This window comes from Coturnix japonica, chromosome 4 (genome assembly GCF_054131305.1).
Source record: "Coturnix japonica strain WE chromosome 4, WE-NBRP24, whole genome shotgun sequence".
Lineage (NCBI taxonomy): Eukaryota > Metazoa > Chordata > Aves > Galliformes > Phasianidae > Coturnix > Coturnix japonica.
In genome coordinates, this window is record NC_140666.1 from 88,873,583 (window position 1) to 88,893,757 (window position 20,175).

Below are 20,175 nucleotides of genomic sequence, written 5' to 3' on the forward strand. Positions count from 1 at the left end.
AGGAAAAATATCCCCAAAGTCCAGATGGCTGAGAATACTGAGGGACAGTTATTTAGATGGAGCAGGGCGGTTTTGGTTGGCAAGCCCTTGCTGCCTTTACCTGTGGGATGATCCAGATGTCAGCTACCCACAGGGAATTTCAGACACCCTGAGTACAGATACACTGTCCACAGTGTATGCAGAAACCAAGATGATATAAGGGCTACTGAAGTTGTTTATGCTTCCCATCCACTCTTTCCCACATTGAAAGCAGACTTGCAGATATTTCAGTCTATCACCCAGTACCATTTATTTTATGAAATTCTTACAGACAAAACAGGGTGGGTGTTGGCTTCTTTCCTCCATCACCCTTTCTGCTTTTGCTACTATTTGCATAGAGTAGACAGATGGGTTTGTTGTTTTTTTGCTTTTTTTCCCCCATAACAAAACAGCATAAAAAAATCCTATGATAAATTTGATAAATTCATTTTTAAGCTGTTATTGCCAGATTGGCTCTTAGCTGGACTCCGGAGGCAGCTATGTAATGCAGCTTGTTTTATCTGAGCCCAGGCTGCATATTTATTAGCCCAAAGTCAGGTCGAGAAGACCTTGCTGCCCCATGTCAGAAGTCAATGAGCAAAGTGCTGTTGGATGGCTGTCACCTGGGGAAGAGGTTTATTCATCTCACCCCATGGAAGCAAAGCAGTGCTTCTAGACATTCAAGCAATGGCTAAGGCTTCAAAAGTCACCAAAGACAATCAGAAATGAAAAGCTTAACCAGAACTGCGATTTAGCAAGAATCCAACAGCCAAAGCATTGTAAGGGTTACATGCATAGTTGTGTTTCTATATCCAATCTTTAAAAAAGAGCTCGTTAAATACACATTGGAGACTGCACACCCCACCCCACATCTGCTCCCAGCCACTGGAGCCATTCTATTAGTTGCTCTCCAAATTCGTATTTCACGCTACAAGTGGTGGGTTGAACAATCATCCAAGCAAGCAAATAAACACGCATTCTTCTCCAACACACACAACTACCCGCCTCCATGGATACATATTTAAATATCAAAGCAGCCTGCTCTTTAAGACTCCTCCAAAAACATGTCATTCTCACATTCTCTCATCTGCAAAGCTGGAGAGACCAAGTGACCATGGCATACACATGACATTTTAATGCTCTCCAGTAAATCTTCATCTGCATGTGAGTTTTAAGGCAGCGTCAGAGTTACCCAGGCCTCTATTCCACCAACCGTCCGTGCAATGCTGCCCACATCATTCTACTCATTATTTCTACTGGACTGCTGTCTTCCATCACCAACATACCAAGATCCACATAGCCATTCATGGGGTGTAGGAGGATGTTTTCTAAGTGAGCCTCAGCAGCCTGCCAACAGGCAGAACTCAGCTGGAATTTGTCCGAGTCACATCTCCCAGAGCAAGCCACAGGACCTCAAGTTGCTTTGCAAACCTTATTCCATTAAAAGCACCCTGCTTTTCCTCAAAGGAGGATGCTTATGTTGCACAGACCCTCGGATCTCTAAAGAAATTCTGCTGAACTTGAACTACACCGTCTTATCAGTGGCATGGATAAAATAAAGTGCACAGTCTAGAGCTAATCAAGACACCACGGTATTGAGGTCTTGGGCCTTGATGTCTTAAGCACACCCAATATACAGCAGTGCTGTTGCCTACTGGCATTTAAAGGTAAAAACAAAGCTATCCCTACTTCTAAGCACTTGGATTTTGAGAGACTCATCTCCCATCAGCTTTGTTTTAAGAGTCACACATCCATTGGTTTTCATTCCTATGGAATATGCTACCAGTTCTTAAAGGAGCTGTTCTACTTTAGGGTCATAATTAACATGCCTCCTAGCTTCTAGGTGAGCTGCATACACAGCAAGGGAGAAATACCTTAAGAAGCCTGCAAATGATGAAAAAACAAATTAATTCCATCTAGTTAAATAATCCATCCCTCTTCAAGGAGGAGAAAACTGAAACAAACTACATTTCAAAGACTGTGAACAACATATGGGAGACCCACAGCACAAAGGGAATCCTATAGAGCCTGAACTGGAGGTTGTCTGGTGGAATAGGGACATCTGGCAAGCACAATTAAACTCCTCTGAGCTTGGGTTGATAGTTGGCCTCAGACATCAGAATTTAGTTCTGCAGGAAAGTGACAACTTACTTGTGTGTGTCAGCAGAATTCATATTTTCTACTAAGAACAGCTGGAGGAAGAAGAGAGGGACTTGTAGCATCACAACGCCCTCAGAGTGATCAGCACTGCAAGTCAATCCCACTTGAGATGGGGAAATCAGCAAGCACCAACACACAAGAATTAGTGCTGAATCTATATGTAATTGTTTTTAGCTTGCTATAGGAACCAAAAAGCATTGCATTCTCTAAAAGGGAATGAAAGCAAGCTAACTAAATGCTAGTACCAGCTGTCAAAAAGAGGTTACAACCATGGGAATGAGGAAAAACAAACAAGATCTGTAACTGCTTCCCACACTACCCTCCTCTGGGAGAAAGGATCTGTCACCCACAGACACAACACTGATGAAACGATGAGGATGACAATTAGACTAGAACCTTGGTATTTAAAGAAATCCACCCCTCCTTCTGCCAAAAGGAGATCTGCCAAAGGAAAGCGCTTGTGCTTGTTTAAAGGCAACTTGGGCATAACAAGTAGCATCCTCAGACAGTTTTTAATCTTCATTTTGGCACTTCTGGTTATAAGCCCTCATCTGCTGGGGGAGGAGCACACAGATCAGTGTAGTTACAGCCCTTCCCTAAAGTGCATTTATCCATCTCCGGTACACCATGTACTATTTAATATACCCACATAGAAGAGTCCCCAGACAAGAGCTACAGCTGAAAATTACTCAAGAAATAGTCACATTAATAGAAACCTGCCTCAGGGAATTAGTGCTCATCATTTCTAGTTTCCTATGCCTGTACTGGTCTTACTAGATAACTGTGTCACATTTGGGTTGCCTAACTACCTACCAGCCCCCCCCTCTTTTACTATTTTAGGTGCAATGACTCAAATACAGAAGCATCACATTCAATTTCTGGTGACCACCAAAACTTCATTTCCTAAGAGTTACAGTAGAACCAGGTGTTCACTCAGTAAGAGACAAAACATAATTGAAATGCCATCCTAAAGCATGCAGGAAAAAGTCATTTTTTAGAAAATCTCAGGTAAATCACCAGCAAAAACTGCTGAAGTTCCTCAAGCAGAAAAGTTTTCTCTTCTAAGTGCCTTGCCAAAAGAGGTATCTTTAAGTTTTTCCTCCCCTAATGTCAAGAAAGTGATAGGCTGACAAATGGACTTGACAATCTTAATCATCTTTTCCAACCTTCACAGCTCTGTAACTTTAAGATGGAAGTCACATATACATTTAGCCTGCTTGCTCTCAGTCCCTTTCCCAACTTGGTGAGCTTACTCTTTCTCTACATCAGCCCCACAGAGAGGGCAATATCCTCAGCCCAATCTAGCATGAGATTGTTTGAAAAACAAAACTCAGCTGTAGGTCCATGAAGAGCTGGTGGCATAATAGCTTGAGTTTGAACCCCAACAATACTAGATCCAGGCATTTGCTCACCCAGCTCCAGGGCTGTTATTTAAGAGCTAGCAACCAGGAGAACTGGCTATTTTGCTTGTTAATCCCATTGCTTGTTTCCATGGAGCTCTGTCGCGAGTTCAGTGCTGATCGCCCACGCCGTGCACCAAGGAACATTATCACAAGCAAGACCCTTCAAGGGCTTATCAGGGAGACACTGTCAAACCAAGACGCTAAGAGCAACATTAGTTTGTCAGCAAATGTAACTTAATTTTGAAGACATCAGGTAGAGAGACAAGGAAGGGAAGGCAAGCTTCACTCATCTCTGTTTGGCTTCCATGTATACCCTCAGCTGCTTAATAAAGACCAACAGCCCTAAAGGCTCAGTCCACTGTGAGTGAACGTGCATGAGATGATCATGGTCAGGCAATGGCACAGGTTGCCCAGATATGTGGTAAATGCCCCATCCCTGCAGACACTGAAGGTCAGGCTGGATGGAGCTGTATGTTCCCCTGTTCATTGCAAGGGAGTTGCACAAAAGAGACAAGATGGCCTCTAATGGTGCCTTCTAATTCTAAGGTTTCTATGCTTTTATGAAAGCCTTAGCATAGAAGAGAATCTGAGCAGGGATCCCTTATGTTCCCACAGAGCACCGAAAAGCAGCAAGAGCAGAAAGGGCTCCCTAAAATGAAAGCATCAGATGAGCATCGTAACAGCAGGTTGGTTCTTCATTCTTCCCTCTTTCCTTCCAGGCAAGGGCATAGGAAGGTTCCATTGGAACTACCAAAGTCATCGACATGCTACAGCATAAATTCTCATACAATTACCAAACAGGAAAAATAAAGTACTTGGAAATCACACTGAGAAGGAATGAACCACACACCCCTACCCATGGTGGACAGGCAACATAAAAGCCCCAGAGCCTCACACACACCTCTCCTTCCCCTCAGCCCCCCAAAATGAGGGCACGTACTTCAGCCATTGCAAAGCTCATGCACAGATGCCAGACAAAGGTCACTAACCTCTCACAGGAAACATCTCCATTGCAAGGCAATGCTTTAACAGGTCAGACGAACACACTGCAAAGCTGCCAGTAACAGAGAGGCCAAGGAGCAAGTCTCAAGAACCAGACTCTGGTGTAACACTGATAAAAATACATTCAAAACAGTGGAGCCAGCCAAGTCTGGCCTTCCATTTAAAGAACCACTAGATCAACACCAGGCTTATTCCTTAAGATACAGACAGTAGGAGATGAAGTTTTTAAGAAGCTGTTGAATCACACCCATTCTTAAAAATAAATCAACTGTTAAAAGACACGCAGCTCTAGAGATACGTATTCCTCATTGTCCTAATTACAAAGTTGGCTGAACGCAGCTCTTTGAAAAATGAAACATGGCTGTTGTCATGCTGTTTCAGCAGGGTGGTGTGTCAGAGGAAGTTCTCCAGCAGACAATGTTCTTTCAGGGTCTGATTGTATATCTAAGGGAGGGCCACATGGCCCATGACCCCTGAAATGCATCCATTAAAGAAAATAGACTCGCAAGCACACAATCACTTCCATTTGTCTTTTGTGCTATTGTGGTAGATTCAAGAATACTGGGCTATTTAAACAGGAATTATGTGGGGTCTGTGGAAGAGTGTGGCAAGTCTGAATTCAATCCATCATGTTCTCAGGGGAATACAGCAGGGCTTGATTTTTTTTCTAATTTTTTTTTAAAGGGAGACTTTTAAAAGAGATAATATTCCTTCCAAGACTGCATCTTTTGACAATATTATTAAAGCTGCCTAACCCTTCCCAGTACTGTTTTCAGTTACTTATAAATTCACCAAGCCCAGGCTGTTCAAGATAGGGCTTTGCATGCTAGTCGGCTCTGCCTCGGGCAGAGTTGTTTTGGAACATGTGCATTCAACTGCTTCTCAGAAAGCAGCATGGGAATAAACACATTGTTTTGTTCAATTTCTGGTGACTTTTTTTTTATAAAAAAAAGCCTTGGACCCATGATTTAGAACTGGGACTTTAATGAGCAAGGGCTAGCTTTTTGTGTCACATTTAATTTTTGTCATCACTGAAAATCCAGGCAAATTATAAGCCTTTTGAGGGGAGCAGGGGAAAAAAAAAAAGCAGCTAAATTGCATATGCTCAACAACCCTTAGGACTTTAGGATTTAAGACTCAAGGGTTTGGGCTCTGATGAGCAAAATAGGAAGCAGGTATGGGGCCAGTGGGAAGTAATGAGGAGCTGGAGATGATTAATAACCATCAACAGTGGGAGATCTACTAAGAGGATCAGTGACCATAGAAGATTCAAAAGCCAGGTCTGAGGCCAGTAGGCTTTGCAGCATGGGAAAACTGAAGGCTTGTAACAAGGCATTGGTCCTGACATGCAAGGCATCATCTACAGGCTCTACCACTGGATGTGCCTCTGTCTTGAGGAAACACCATTGCACTTATTTCACTTTTTTAAACCATAAAATCATTTGAATTGGGACCTTGCCCAACACCCATGCAATGAACAGCAACACCCACAGATCCATCAGGCGCTCATAATCCCATCTAGCCTGACCTTAAGTGTCTCCAAGGATGGGGCATCCTCCACTTCCCTGGGCAACCTGCATAGGTGCCTCACTGCCCTTCCTGTAGAACCTATTCCTTGTATTCAACTTAAGTCTCCCCTCTTCTTGTCAATTTCCCCTTGTTCTGTCACAACAGATCCTACTAATAAGCCTATCCACTTCCTTAACACACCCTTGTCCTTTAGATACTGAAAGGCAATGCCAAACTATGCTTTCACCAACAGATCTCTAGTGCAGCCCAACTGTAGAAGACATGCAATTGGAGGTCTTCATGTTAAGGTACAAAGTCTGCCCAGTATGTCTGGAAATGCAAACCTGCTGATGGAGAACATTGAGAGACTTTCACAGCAGCAAGCAGGAATTGGTTTCTACAAGTTTCCTTATTTTAAGTGAAAGAATATAATCCAGTCTTTAATTATTCAACAGTAAACCAGGCAGCATTAGTTCAATAATTCTGTATTTTAGAGTGCAGCATTGTGTGACCTGTACCTTATTTTTTAAGCAGTTTGGCACAAGGGGTTGTGTCTTGGGCATCTTGCTCTAGGGAAGTTGATCTGAAACAGAAGTGTCTGCTGAACCTTATTTAACATATGCATAACCTTGTGTCTGATTATTCAGCTACTGTTCCCTATGCTTTGCAATAGAAGCAGAGAGCAATAGCTATGGGCTTTCCTACTCCTTAAGTCAACCACAGGTGATATTACCACTATAGGGATCACACACTGTAATAAGGGGTCTACGGAGTACCAAAAGCCTGAACTCTGTTGTACACAAGCCACATAGGGTGCAAAGGCTACTGATACAGCTACAACCCAGTGCCTGCCCAGCTGAGGTCTCCAGCATTTAGACGAAGGACACCAACTATGACACTCCATGCTTAAAATGAAACACATTGGCCAAGGATGATGCAACTGCAAAGATGTTGTTACTGCATCTAAGAGCTTCACCATTCGCTGGTGAAAGACATGCATGCCTACTTCTAATCTAAGCCATATCAATATTAAAAGCAGAAAGCCTTCCCCTGATCAGGAGCAGCACACCACCTCTTCCTGTAGAGTATGAGGGTTTCCTCAGAGTATTCAGCCTCTGTCCTGAGCTGAAGATGAAGAATTTTAACAAATGCCTTAAAATTTGAAGTGTAAACAACCTGAAGTGCACATGATGCAAATGTAACCCCAGTTCTGATCCTGTAGATCTTTCTTCCCTCTCTATCAGCCCACGATCTTAAGGCAAATTTTATATGCTTTTATCTTGTTTTGTAGCCCTTGCCAGCTTTTCATCCACACAAACACACTGTTTCTCATACCTTATCCAGGGGACAATAAAAGGATATGATAGCATCTGAAAGCAAGGCAGAAATGGATCTTTTACACTGCTTTATTGAATTAACAGACTGCAGAGAGGTAATGATGCCTCAATAGAATGGGAGTCTACCTGCTTTGCCCCTTCCAGTTCAATTTCACCATTTGCAAGTTCACAGAATTTGGTGTCATTTTACTGAGACTTTAAGAGCTGGTTTCCTAAATGAGGATTTTGGATCCCCAAATCAGACAGAGCCCTTGTTAGCAATTCTATAGCCCTGTTCTGTAAGTACAGCAGAGGTTAGAATAATCATTCTACCAATTTCTGCCTTTTAGGGGGGAGGTCTCGGCAAATACACAATGGTAAGAAAACTTTGATGGGTTCTTCAAGATCACCTCAGGCACAACAAGTCCCTTTTAAAACCTGCCTTGTAATTATGAAGTCAGTAAGCCCAGCAGAAAGGCAAAGAGGACACCCTCTGAGTCTTATTATGGCGATACAGGTACACTTCACCCAGCTGAAATAATAATCTCTTGGCTTTCCAGTCACTGAAAGTAGGGGGGGGGGGGGAGAGGGGGATACTACTTTCACTCCAGGGGCAATAGAAAGGTGATGGTGAAGAACTAAGCTTTAATAAGTACAGAGATTCTGTGTTCACTAAATTACCCAATTCAAGCATAGATCAAGCTTAAGTGCTGCCCAGATCTAATAGAAAGATATGAGTTGGATGGGATTCTTAAAGACCATCCAAGTCCGATTGCCCTGCAATTTAACATGGACACCTACAACCCTACATCCACCCCCCTCAGCCTAATGAATATCACTGCATCTTACTACCAGCTTTTCCTTACTGTAAAGGGAATGAGCAGGAAGCTCTTTTTCCTCCAGTTGTGTTTTCTTTAACATCATCTTAGTAACAGAGATTTAGCTGCAGTGTTTTATGAATAGACTCGCTAAACCAAACTGTCACTTCCTCTGTGCCCATGTACTAAGTTCCTAAGCTCATATCGTCTTGCAGGGTAGACAGATGCAAAGTTCTTCCTTTGCTTCCCTGTTTCTTAGAAGTATACTGTCATCTACCCTAATTATAGGAGGTTCTCAGTCTTGGGAACAACCTCACCCACTTCCCGTTTTTCTTAAACTGATACTACCCTATCAACATTGAGAACTATTTGACATCAGACTCAGTGGAGGGCTCAGCTCCCAGCCCAGCCTTGTGTCACTTATGGTTTTACATGTACTTGTGTGCACAGAGAAAGGTTTTGCCATAGAATCACTGAATAGCTTCAAAGGGATCTCAAAGATGATTCAGTTCCAGCTTAGCCACTCAAACTTGATGAGTCACTTAGGCTTATCAACCTACACTCAGGCCTCAAAAGACTTGGATGTACCCCATTTTCATGGTACATGGAGCCCACTAAAATGCCCTTTTTCCCAATAGGCTGTAGGGTGCTACTTGCTTGGTACCCATGCTTCAATATCAGAAACTGAAGTTCATGAAGGATCCCCACTGTAGCTTCCTGCCCATCTCATCTCAACTGTTTAATATTGCAAGCTATGCTATACAGTCATATACCATCCTTAAACAGGAAGCATACCAGCAAAAGGAAAAAGGTCCAACTGAATAGTACTAAAAACATTATTCTGATTAATTGCTATCTAGACAAGGTGTCTTCCAACAAGGATCTAATATCACACTACAGCGCATTGAGGTGGGCTAGCTGAAAGTGTCAGCAGAATCTAAGTGAGGAATTACTGCAGTATCTGAGACTAATGACATGGGGAAAAGCAGCTCTGAGAAACAGAATAAAAATCAAGTGACCAAATCAAAAAACCCTGGGATCAAAACCAAGAAAGAATTCTACACGTGAGTTCCTTAGTATCCAGTGCAGTGCAAGGAGCCTCCTTTAGCATGGATGCTACTTAAACATTTCCCTCCCCACACCTTTTTTTTCTTTTTTAAAGCCCTGAATGAAACTTAACATATTTGAGAAGACCTGTCAAGTTTGCCTTTAGCTGACTGGTAGAAGGACACATGTCACCATTACATGAAACCTAGCTAATCTAAGACCACAACCTACCCTTTGATCGTCTTCATGGCCCTCATCTGAACTCACTCCAGCAGTTCTATGTCTTCCTTGTGTTGGCAACCAAAGATCCACAAACCAGCAGCCCCTAGACTAATCCAAGGATCATTTTGCACCAGTAAGCATTTAAAGATACTGATGTACATTTGTGTAGAGGTTGTGACTAATTAAATGTCAAAACTTTACTGTAAATCAATGCTATCATCAACACCAGCAGACACCAACGCATGTAATTGTTGTTGGCAGTTGGGATTGGTGGGACTGGTATGTTCCATCACTTCTGCTCTATAGGGACAACCTCTGACCCATTCCTTGGAGAAGAACTGTAGTAAAAACCCATCAACAATGGACAGCAAAAGGAAAAGCTGGGACTGTAGAATGTTACAGAAAAACCATCTGGAGAAATCAGGAACAGCTTTGTGCATTAGAGCTTCCTGTGATCTGCAAGGACAAGATCACTCCAACTACAAAGGCTAGAAGATAAAACCCCAGTGCTCTCTTCACTTTTGGCTGCCCAGGGTGACTTAGCAAGATAATATAGTCCTAGCATTCACAAGTTTCAGCTGGCATATAACCTCCTCCAGCTGTTTTGGTCTATAGAGCACATTCCTCAACATGCACTAAGCCAGCAAGCCCAGACAGACCTGTGTTGGACCACTGAATATAAGCATATATGTTAATGCCTGAAACTCTCCTGTCAGAGATGGGCTACACCTGGAGAAAGAATCCTGACTTCCTCACAATAATAAGCATTAAGGCATCTTTGTTCATGGGTTCAGACATCCTGTTATTGTCCTAGCGTCATTTACATAACACCACTGCAATCCTAATGAGATCTCTGACACTTGTACTTGAAAGAAGCCTACAGAATGCCAAAATTACCACCAGATCAGGAAACAAAGTCGAGCCAAGACAAAGTTACCAGGTGAAAGAGCCTGGTACTCTGTGTAGGAATCCAGGAAATCACCAGAAGAACCCTCTGCCCTCTGTGCTCATCCAGGTGAAAACCTTTAACTTCAAAGTCAACAGGTTAATTGCCTGCAGAATCCAATTGTTTTAGAGCTAAAGCAACAGCTGGTACATAAAAATCTATGCTTTTCAATTATGACTAATCAGAGCTGGTACCAAGATAGAGCTTGCTTGCTATTAACTGAAACCTTTTGTTTATCATCTTTATGCAAGACAAGAGCAAGTTGCCTGAGCATCAGTTCACCTCCCTCACAAGCAAGTGCGTCATCCCTCCTAAAGGAGCACAGGAGGAAGCAAATTATTTGGGGAAATGCCAATATTCCAAATATACTGATGCCAAAGATGTAGAGAGCTTATTGTTATCCTTGAAATCAAAGAGAATGCCATTAGCTGCATTCTTGACTTCGCGAAATCCAGAAAAACAGCTAAAGCTGCTGATTTCCTTGTCGTGGATGAGCTCTCTCAGTAGACACCTCCATTGGCATGAACAAAAAATGGTTGTGGTAGAGGTACACTGCCCTCCGGCAACAAAGAACCCAAGGCACTGTCCTCTAGGAGAAGGCAAACCACTATTATCCATCCTTTGTGGATTCATAGCAACTTTCATTCCAATTTCAGCCCTTTTTCAGCTCTGGTGAGACCATGTCAAGGATGTATGCCTAGATCCTGAGCTCACCACCACACACAAGCAGCCAACTGGAGTGAAACCTTAAAGAAATGACCAAGGAGGCATCTTGCAGCTGCCTAACAGAAGGCAATATACAAAGTAGACTTCAGAGGCACACAGCAAGAAGACATAGGCCAACAAGCACTAACTTCTAGAAATTGACATTTCAGTTCAACATTATTTTCCCCAGAGACAGTGGCTGAGCACTGGACCAGGATTCTCAAAGGTGGAATAGTCTCTCATCCTCTGATGCACTCAAAGCCCATCAGAACAGAGCTGTTAAAAACCCACACTAGCTGTAAAGATCTTTCAGCTTGGAGTGAAAGGTTCCAGCCCTGTTCTAGAATTAAAGTAATGGAAGTCTTCTTATCTTTTGCTCAAGAAACTGGAAAAAATTAAGTCTTCTCCCACTCAGTACAGTAGCCACATAGGTCAAGCACAATTCCACTCCAGACTTCTCAATCCTTCACAAATCAACAATAATCAAGTTGTAGGAAATGTCATTTTCTTGTCATTCTTGCTGCTGGTGAGTCGTGTCACAGAAGGAGACCAAACAGATAATCTTCCAGAGGGATAATTTAAAGACAAGCCAAACAGACTTGAAAGTTCACCTGGACTGACCTCAAGGCAGGTACTTCTATGCAGAACAAGGCTACAAAGAACATTGCCTGAAAGTTCTCAACTTTCAATTGCAAGATGGCCAAAGAGACCTCACAAACTTGCTCCATTGGCATCAGCATTGCAAGAAAGCTGCCCTGGGGGTGGGTAGTGGTAATGAAATGAGAGAACTGTGTGTTTTCTTCATCAAGCACAGTCTCCAAATCAGGCAAACTGTTGCTGGTGCAGAGGTTTTTGCTTGTGCAAAGCCTCCCACAGCCTTCAGCACATCTCTCCTGCCCTTTTTCTTTTCAGAGAGCTGCAAACAAAGCAGTTTGTGTGCACCTTCCGACAGCAGATCCTCTGCTCTGAGCGCTCAGACTTGGAGCCAGTGGCCTTTCTGACAGCTGCAGATCATAAGCATTCCTCACAGAACTCAAGTTTCTAAACATAGCCAAATCAAAGACCAGCCTGCCTTCCCTGCCAAGAGATAGCAATCAGTGAGAGACAAAGTACAATCCTCCAAGACAGCAAGGGGAAGAAAACCCAGTCCTGCTTACAGAGAACATGGCAAGGTTGTGGCTTCTATTTAATCTGTTTTTGCACTCCAAACTGCAAATCCTCCATCTACACGTTGCATTACAAGATGCAAGTCTTCAGCAAGCAACAGTGACAGCGGAGAAATACATTCACTTTCCTAGGTCTTGTCACCCTCAATAGAAGGCGACACTGTTTCTGCTTAGGATAATAAACTTTAGGGAGAAGTGAGCGCTGCTCAACCAGGAAACAGATTTTAAGCAGTGACATTTGCTCAGCTGAGCACCTCAATTCAAGGTTAGTCATGCAAACAGATCAAAACACATTCCCTTGCTGTACTGCACTCAACAAAAGGAAACTTCCACTGTCTCACTGCCACCATGACCACATTTTTGCACCAAGAGCCCTCAGCCTCACCTCAAGGCTTTTAGCAAGCAAGAAAATTAGAGGCCCAAGCCAAATACCAAGCAGGTCTTTCAAAGAAAGAGCTATGCACAACCTTATGCTTTCCATTGAATGGCCTCTTCATATGACCTCCATATCATTGAACCCCTACAAGATGGGGAAGTCACCGAGTTCAAGAGCTATGGACAAGGGAACAGCACCATCCAACCTCAGACAAAATAAAGTCAGAGGAGATTTCTGCAGCCTTCTGAGGCAAGAGGCAAACACAAAATGAACTGACCTCTGGAGATGTGCATGGTCGCACTGGGACTGTCACAACTGCAGATCAAAGATCACAAACAGCCACACAATTAGGGGCTGTTGTAAACACAGACATGAAACAGAAAAGTGTTAACCAAGGCTAGACAGTGGCTTGCTTGCTGTCCTGGAACCACACTCAACTGGTCTCCTGGGCATTGGTTCAGAGCACTGCAGTTTGCAAGCTGGATGCCAGCAAGAGCAGCTAGCTGGGACATGCTGTAGGGTTTCTGGAGCCTACCTATCTGATCTTATCACCTACAAGCATCAGGAGACAGGCTGCACAGCCAGATGAAGCATTAAACACACCAGCTTGGTCCCTCCTCTTGGTGGGAATAGAGCCAAAAGATATTTACCCGCTGCCATGCAAGCCCATTTCTATCAGATTTCATCTGCAGCAAGACTGAGAGCCATTCAGGAGCAAGCAAGGCTTCTTCAGGCTCCAGTATCACATGTCCTGGTGTGATCACCCATCCTTCAGATGAGACAGGAGTTGTGAAACAGTGGCTCTGTTGTCAACAGATGCCTGTTCTCGTTTCAACGTGACCTCACCACATCCAAATGGGGATCAGATTCTATCTCCAGACTCACCACAACCACACATCACTCTCCTGGCAAGGGCTGGGGTGCTGTCAGCACCACCCATCTCCAGCCTTCCTATGCGCATTGCAGAGATAGGAGTCTGTCTCCAACAGATTTGAGAGGCTGTTGAGTAGATATCCTCTGAACCAAGAAAGCCCAGCCCAAGTCGAGTTCAGATCTGCACTAGGCAGCAAGCAGTCATGCAGACAAAGGTGAGCCCTGACAGCTCCATCCTTAAGTGCTGTTACTGTCTATTCAAAGCATAGTTTTCTCTGCAAAATGTTTTTTCTCAGAAGGTGTTTTATTTTTTTGAAGTCTGGTCCATAGTTTTAACTACAGCAGTACCAAGGGTCCTCAGAACAATAAAGCTTCATCTGTTTTTGAAGCTATTTGTTGAGGTTGACTTCACCTTTCCCACATGGGGCAAAGCTGAGGTCATCACCAGTAACATTCCATCAGAGTAACCACTGAGAATGAGAGGAGGTTCCCTTGCAAGTCCCACTCAATGCAATTATCCAACATAACAAATCAAAAGCATAAGAATATCAGGGTTTGCCCAGCAAGACTTCTCAAACAACAGTGCTTCAGAGGCCCATCCTAGAACAGGAGCACAAGAACAAGATGACAGCAGCTGCACTGCTAACCAAAAACATCCCAGACAGCTTGGAGGCAATCACCATTTTCTTAGGGTACAGGCACATATACAGTTTCACAATCTATTAAGAAATAAAATAGTATTTCCCTTAATTAAGTCATCATCCTGCATTCCCTGCTTCATAGCTGCACCTTTTAGATGATGTTTCACTTGATTGAGCAAAGCAAAGGTGTCATATCGCTCCCACAAGGTTCACTACCCCCAACTAAACAAAGGAAATCATTGCTGAGATCTGGGAACAAGAAAAGGCATATAATATAAAAAAAAAGGTAATATAATATAGATTAATATAAAAATTAAATCATCTCCCAGCAACCTAAGAAGCCAAGAGTAGCAAGCAGACCAAAGCAAGTCCACTGCCTGCTAAATGTACTTGCCAACAGCTCACAGAAGGAACAGGAGAGCCAGGGTCAGGAGCTTCATCCATACATCACTTATGCTGTATTTCAGTTGGAAAGGACCCTTAAAGACCATCTGGTCAAACTCCCCTGCAGTGAACAGGGACACTCACAGCTCCATCTGGAGCTCAGAGCTCCCATCCAGCCTGACCTTGGGTGTCTCCATAAGCATGACCACCTCACTAGGCAATGTTTGCTGGTCCTTTGCAATAAGGGCAGTGAGGCACTTCTTCCTTATACCCAGCCTAAATCTCACCCATGTCCTATTAAACATCATTTGCACCCACCCTCTGACCTACAGACTGCCTTGGCCAACTGCAGACAGGAGCTGGCAGTACTGATACCACTTGCAAACCAAAGCCCCTACTCAATTTGACTACACTAATTGCAATTCCATAAAGCCTTGGAAAACAAATTGGCATACCTTTTAGTTTTTAAAGTAGAAATGCTTGCAGTATTCCACAGTATTAAGATTTCAGCCACTATTGATGTGAATCAACAGCAGCAACAGAGAAAACAAAGCTGAGAAGCACATGTTTTTCAGCCTTCTCAGATTCAACAACTGCTCTCAGTTTACACAGCAATTATTCAAATTTCATTTGTCACACTGAAAAACAGCAAGAAAAGAAACAAGCTGGTTGCCTACTCTCCATGCTAGGTGCAGACCAGCTTTCCCCAGGAGCCTTCCCATAAGGATATGCAGCTCAGCTGGCTCCAAAATCCAATTTCAGAATAATTTCAATATGCTGCATTGCTGTATAATCCATGCAGTGTCATTAAGAGGAAGGCATGAGTTTATTTTCTCTTTAAGTTCAGAATATATTTTCCTACTTGATGAGTTTTGATACCGTGCTTAGCAGGGAACCAGCAATAATCCATGCACTGGGTGAGAGATCTGGTGGTTTTGTACAGCATCTCTCACAAGGCAGATGTTAAACAGGAAGTGTTTATTGACTTTATGCTCACTTCATAAAACATTTACATGGCTAAGAGAAAGGGGAAAAAAAGAGCTCACAACCAGTCAGCCTGCATTTCAGTTCTAGCAATGATGACTTTATGCATTGTTCCAGCACACAAGTGATAGCAAACACTGGGCAATCTGAGCTATAAAGATGCAATACCTGCAAGTATCAAAACAGAGCTGTCCCATCAGGACTTCCTATTACTGAGGTGCTACAGTGGCTATTCTGCAGTTCTCCTTTGGGTAACTTAAATCAGTATAGGAAAATATAGGCAAAGCCTTTCTCTTCTGTCTTACAACACAACCTGAAAGGCTGGCTGTCAGCATCAAGTTCAACTGGCAGAGGTTGGATCCTCAACAGTGAGAAACACCATCAGGATACTGAAATTAGAATCATAGAATGGTTGGGTTGGAAGGGACCTTGAAGTCCACCCAGATTCAACCATAGGCGGGTTTCATCCCCCATCAGACCAGGCTTCTATCTGTGACCCTTCCAGGGATGGGCTACCTATAACTCCTCTGGTTGACCCATGCTGAGGCCTCACCACCCTCTCAGTGAAGAGTTTCCCCCAACGCTCAAGTTCTACAGCTTTCAGCTGGCCTGTTTCATCCATCCTCATTTCATCCAATACTCAGGATAGGGGAAAAAAGAAAAAATATCCCTCATCCTCTTTGACTCAAAAATATGGACATAGCAGCCCCATGCTGTGAGCTATAAGGATTAGTTTTCATTACAAATTATAAGCATATTGTGTTTTAAAGAAGATACCATGAAACCAACTGTGAACATAGAAGGCCTGGCCAGGTAATTTATTCATTTCACAAAGGAGATATTCCTTACTGGCATCAAGCTGAGCTACCCGCTCCCAGTCTGGCAAGGATGTGTGGAAATACCCAAATCTAATTGAAGGCATTTCCCATGAAATACATCGTTCTAGGAAATACTTCAAATGCTCTTGCCTACCACATGAATCACATCCCTACCTCCCTTCTGAGGTTGCTGACAGATGCCACATATCAGATCCCTCTTTGTTTCAATTAAATTAAGCAACAAGCCTGATTCGATTAGCATGAGGAAGTCAGCAATTAAGATGTTCTCACAGCAGGAGCAGTGGGTCCTGACCGGTCCCTTCAGTTAACTGCCTTAAACACACATTGCCTTGCCACTGGAGGAACAAGAGCAAGGCAGCACAAGGAGAGCTGCCCATCCACAGACATATGCTGCACATGCTGAGAAGGGATGTTGAGGGCTGGATACCTATAAGCTATTTTAGATTGGTCTTACAGGCACCACTCGTAGCCACCATGTGTTATTAATATACCCCTTGCCTGGATGGATACAGCCACAAGCTCTAACACACCCATGTCAACATGCATTACGTCTTTAAAAACGCATTCATTTCTTTAAAAACCCAGTGCAGATTTCTTCATTTGGTTCTATTCATTAGCTGAGGATCGTTAAGGAAACACTCCTATAGTCAAATGGAGATTAAAAAAAAAAGCAACACACACCATTGCGTGACATCTGGAGGCTTTGGCCTCAATTCTGTTTATGGGAATGGCTGATGTCATTTCTTTTCCCTGGGAACATACATCCATTTGTTCCAACTGCACAGAACTTCTCTAAAGGAGCCACACAAAGATCAGAGGGCCCCAGACATGAGAATGACTCAGCCCCACGCCAGGGCTTAGGGGGGGACATGCCAAGGGCTCTCCCCAAGCCCTTCAAGCTGCTCTACCCATAGCATTTACATGGTAGATCCAATTCCCAACAGCATACATCATCTCATCTGCAACACCAGGTGTGTGGCTGCAGGCTCCCACACCCACATTGCTCTTCCACATGCACTAGGTGCTGAGTCCATCTCTACTCAATACACTGGTAAGGGTCAGCAGGTGCCAGTTGTAACAACCAATGACACAGCAACCTTCCTTCCAAGAAAACCAACCAAAAAACCCAACATGAGTGAGAGCACCTGGGCTCATTTCTCTTCATTATGAACTTAATATGTGGCTTGTTCTTCCCTCAAGAACCATCTCCCTATGGTCTCATGATCATGCCATCCTCCACTCTTACCCAGATAAGCCCCTGAGGTGCCAGCCCATATAAGACCCAGAGCCTCAGAGTCTCCTACATTCACATGCTTTGTGTGACTATATCAGCATGCCCCTCATCTCAGTTCCTGCCATAAGCATACAGCTGGTGTAATTACATTACACACTACCTCACCTGCATTTCACCCTGTTCTCTTCTGGGAGAGCAAAACCTGAAGAGTCAGTTCTACATCAATACCAGCAAGTTATGAGACTGGAGAAGGTCTTGGCTCCAGTTGGCAAGGCTTTAGCCAAGTCAGCTGCACACGCATTTGCATGAATTAGGAGCTTTTGGCAGGTGCTGCTGATCATCTAAGGCACCAAGTAGGAGCAGTCTTTGGGATTCAACCCTGGGACTCATCCCTGGTTGCATGGCCGTGCAGATTTGAGGGCTCACAGTACTGCCAAAGGGGAATTGTAAATGGGAAAGAAATCAAGGAGCCAGCTCTGATTTCCCCTCTTTAACATGAAGTTTTACAGAAAGATTCAACCTTGGGGATTAAGAATTTCTTAAGAATTTCTCTTACTGGATATAAGAACACAAATGCTTTCAAGACATCGGTGTCTGTCAAATATAGTTAAGATTGGTCAGTCAGTTAAGCATCAGAGCATTTGGAGTATGTTTTTCAGGCACGGAGCAACCAGGAAAACAGGACTGGCACATTCAGACCAAGCAGATGATGCAGATGCCTTATACCATTGGGAAGGTGGAAATTACTTTAAGGCTCAGCTTTTTATTCCTCTTGAAAAATAATCAAGAACAACAACCGCCATCACCAAAAAAAATATATAAACTGCCTCAAAAATACAACCACACTTTAAGCCCTTCAGGGAAAACAAACAGCTTTGAACACCCTTCCTGCCTTCTCAGGAAGAGGAGCCCAGTTAGGCACACTTAATTAGAAGATTCCCAACCACCACTTCCCCAAAAGGGATTTTCCTGTGACAACCAATCGATTTATGAGAGAAATCTCTGCTCCGCTTCCCAGAGCCTCTCCTAGAGATTGCCATGTGACTCTCACCCACCACTTGATCTGTGGGGTTCAGCACATGGCATCACAGGAGACATTCATCACAGGGAACATCCATTGCAGGAGATAACAGGGCCCAGTGGCTTTTGAACTGTAGCTCTCATTCACTGCAGGGCAGGGAGACCAATTAATATTCTGGGTCAGCTCCATATCTCACAGCTGCTCAGTAAATTGGGTTATTGCTTTGAAGATAAAGCTGTAGGGAAGTTCACTTTCACATTTTCTCCCAGGGCTGCACAGAGAAGATTTACAGCTCCTGGGAGGATAAGGACAGCTGGCTGTTCTGTAGCCTTTCCCCAGCAAGAACAGGGGACCCCAGAACAGCTCAAGGGCCTTGCTCCTACTGGCCAAGCACTCACAGCTCCCTGTAGTTTATCTATCCCCTTGCAGCTCAGGGATTGTTAGGAATAAGGTAAAAATTCCTAACTATCATAGTTGTCCAATCTCCTATCCACACACTTCTCCAGGGCAGAAAACCCTCAGAGTTAATTCATTTAGATCACGTATTACTCTGCCCATAAGCTCACATTACCACAGGAGGCACAAGGAACTTCTGTGAATGACAATGAAATCTCTTTCTCAGATCTATTTCTGATAACTGCTGTTCCTCTTAAAGATGGCACTGTTTTAAGGAAGAAGACTCATAACCTTGGCTTCCCTACTACCCAAGCTGTAGCTTATAATTACTACTATCTAGAACTTATGACATAAATGATTTGCTATTTCCATTGAAAAATAAAGTAAATAACAACAACTTCATGACAGAAAACTCTTCAGATGGTTCCCCCTCTTAACCTAGATCTTAAGTGCCTTTCTGCTTTGCTTGCTTTTCTCCATACAAAACCACATTATTCTCACCACAACCTACACTGTCTCACTTCACTTCAACCATCCTCCCCCCCAAAAAACACATAAAGAGAAAGCAGAAAAAACACAAAATACACAACTTACCAGCCTGAATAGCAAGTGCAGCCCCATTATCTGGAGCCTCCTCTGATTCATCTTTCATCTTCCCAGGACGCAGGAGATGGAGGGCATCACTCTGCCCTTCTCCCTCCTTATTGTTGGTTCTTACAGGAGTTAGCTCCATTCATCACCCTTACCACAAGCCCTAGAGCAGCTCCTTTCCAGCCCAGGACCAAAAATAGGGCACCCTAGGGGCTGACCAGGTCCTCTAATAAGGGTGAGAAGGAAGCCAACCTCTCCACCCACCCCAGTCTTTGCCCTCAGCTGTTTCCTATAGGCTCGTTTGCACTCTGGGGGCACTCCTCAGTAAACTGAGTTAAAGCCCTGGGGTCCATCAGCCAATGTCTTTCCCAACTGGAGATTCCTATGCTGTAGTTCTGGCCTTTTAGATACTATTTCTCCCCAGTTGAGAAGATGTGTCAAGAAGAGGTAGTTACAGATGTGCAACTTGATCATCTGCTTATAGCAAGAAGAGTACTGAAGGCTTAACTGTTGTGTTCTAAAAT

At 43.6% G+C, this 20,175-nt stretch overlaps 1 protein-coding gene across 1 annotated transcript in view; it reads right to left on the reverse strand.

Annotated features, from left to right (window-relative positions):
- Positions 1-19,813, reverse strand: part of SLC4A11 (solute carrier family 4 member 11) — a 124,157-nt gene extending 104,344 nt beyond the window's left edge. Inside the window, exon 1 of the mRNA XM_015863019.3 lies at positions 19,655-19,813. Within this exon, the coding sequence (XP_015718505.2) occupies positions 19,655-19,793 (139 nt within the window). The 5' untranslated portion in view covers positions 19,794-19,813. The remainder of the gene's footprint in view (positions 1-19,654) is intronic.
- Between the last annotated feature and the right edge of the window lie 362 nt (positions 19,814-20,175).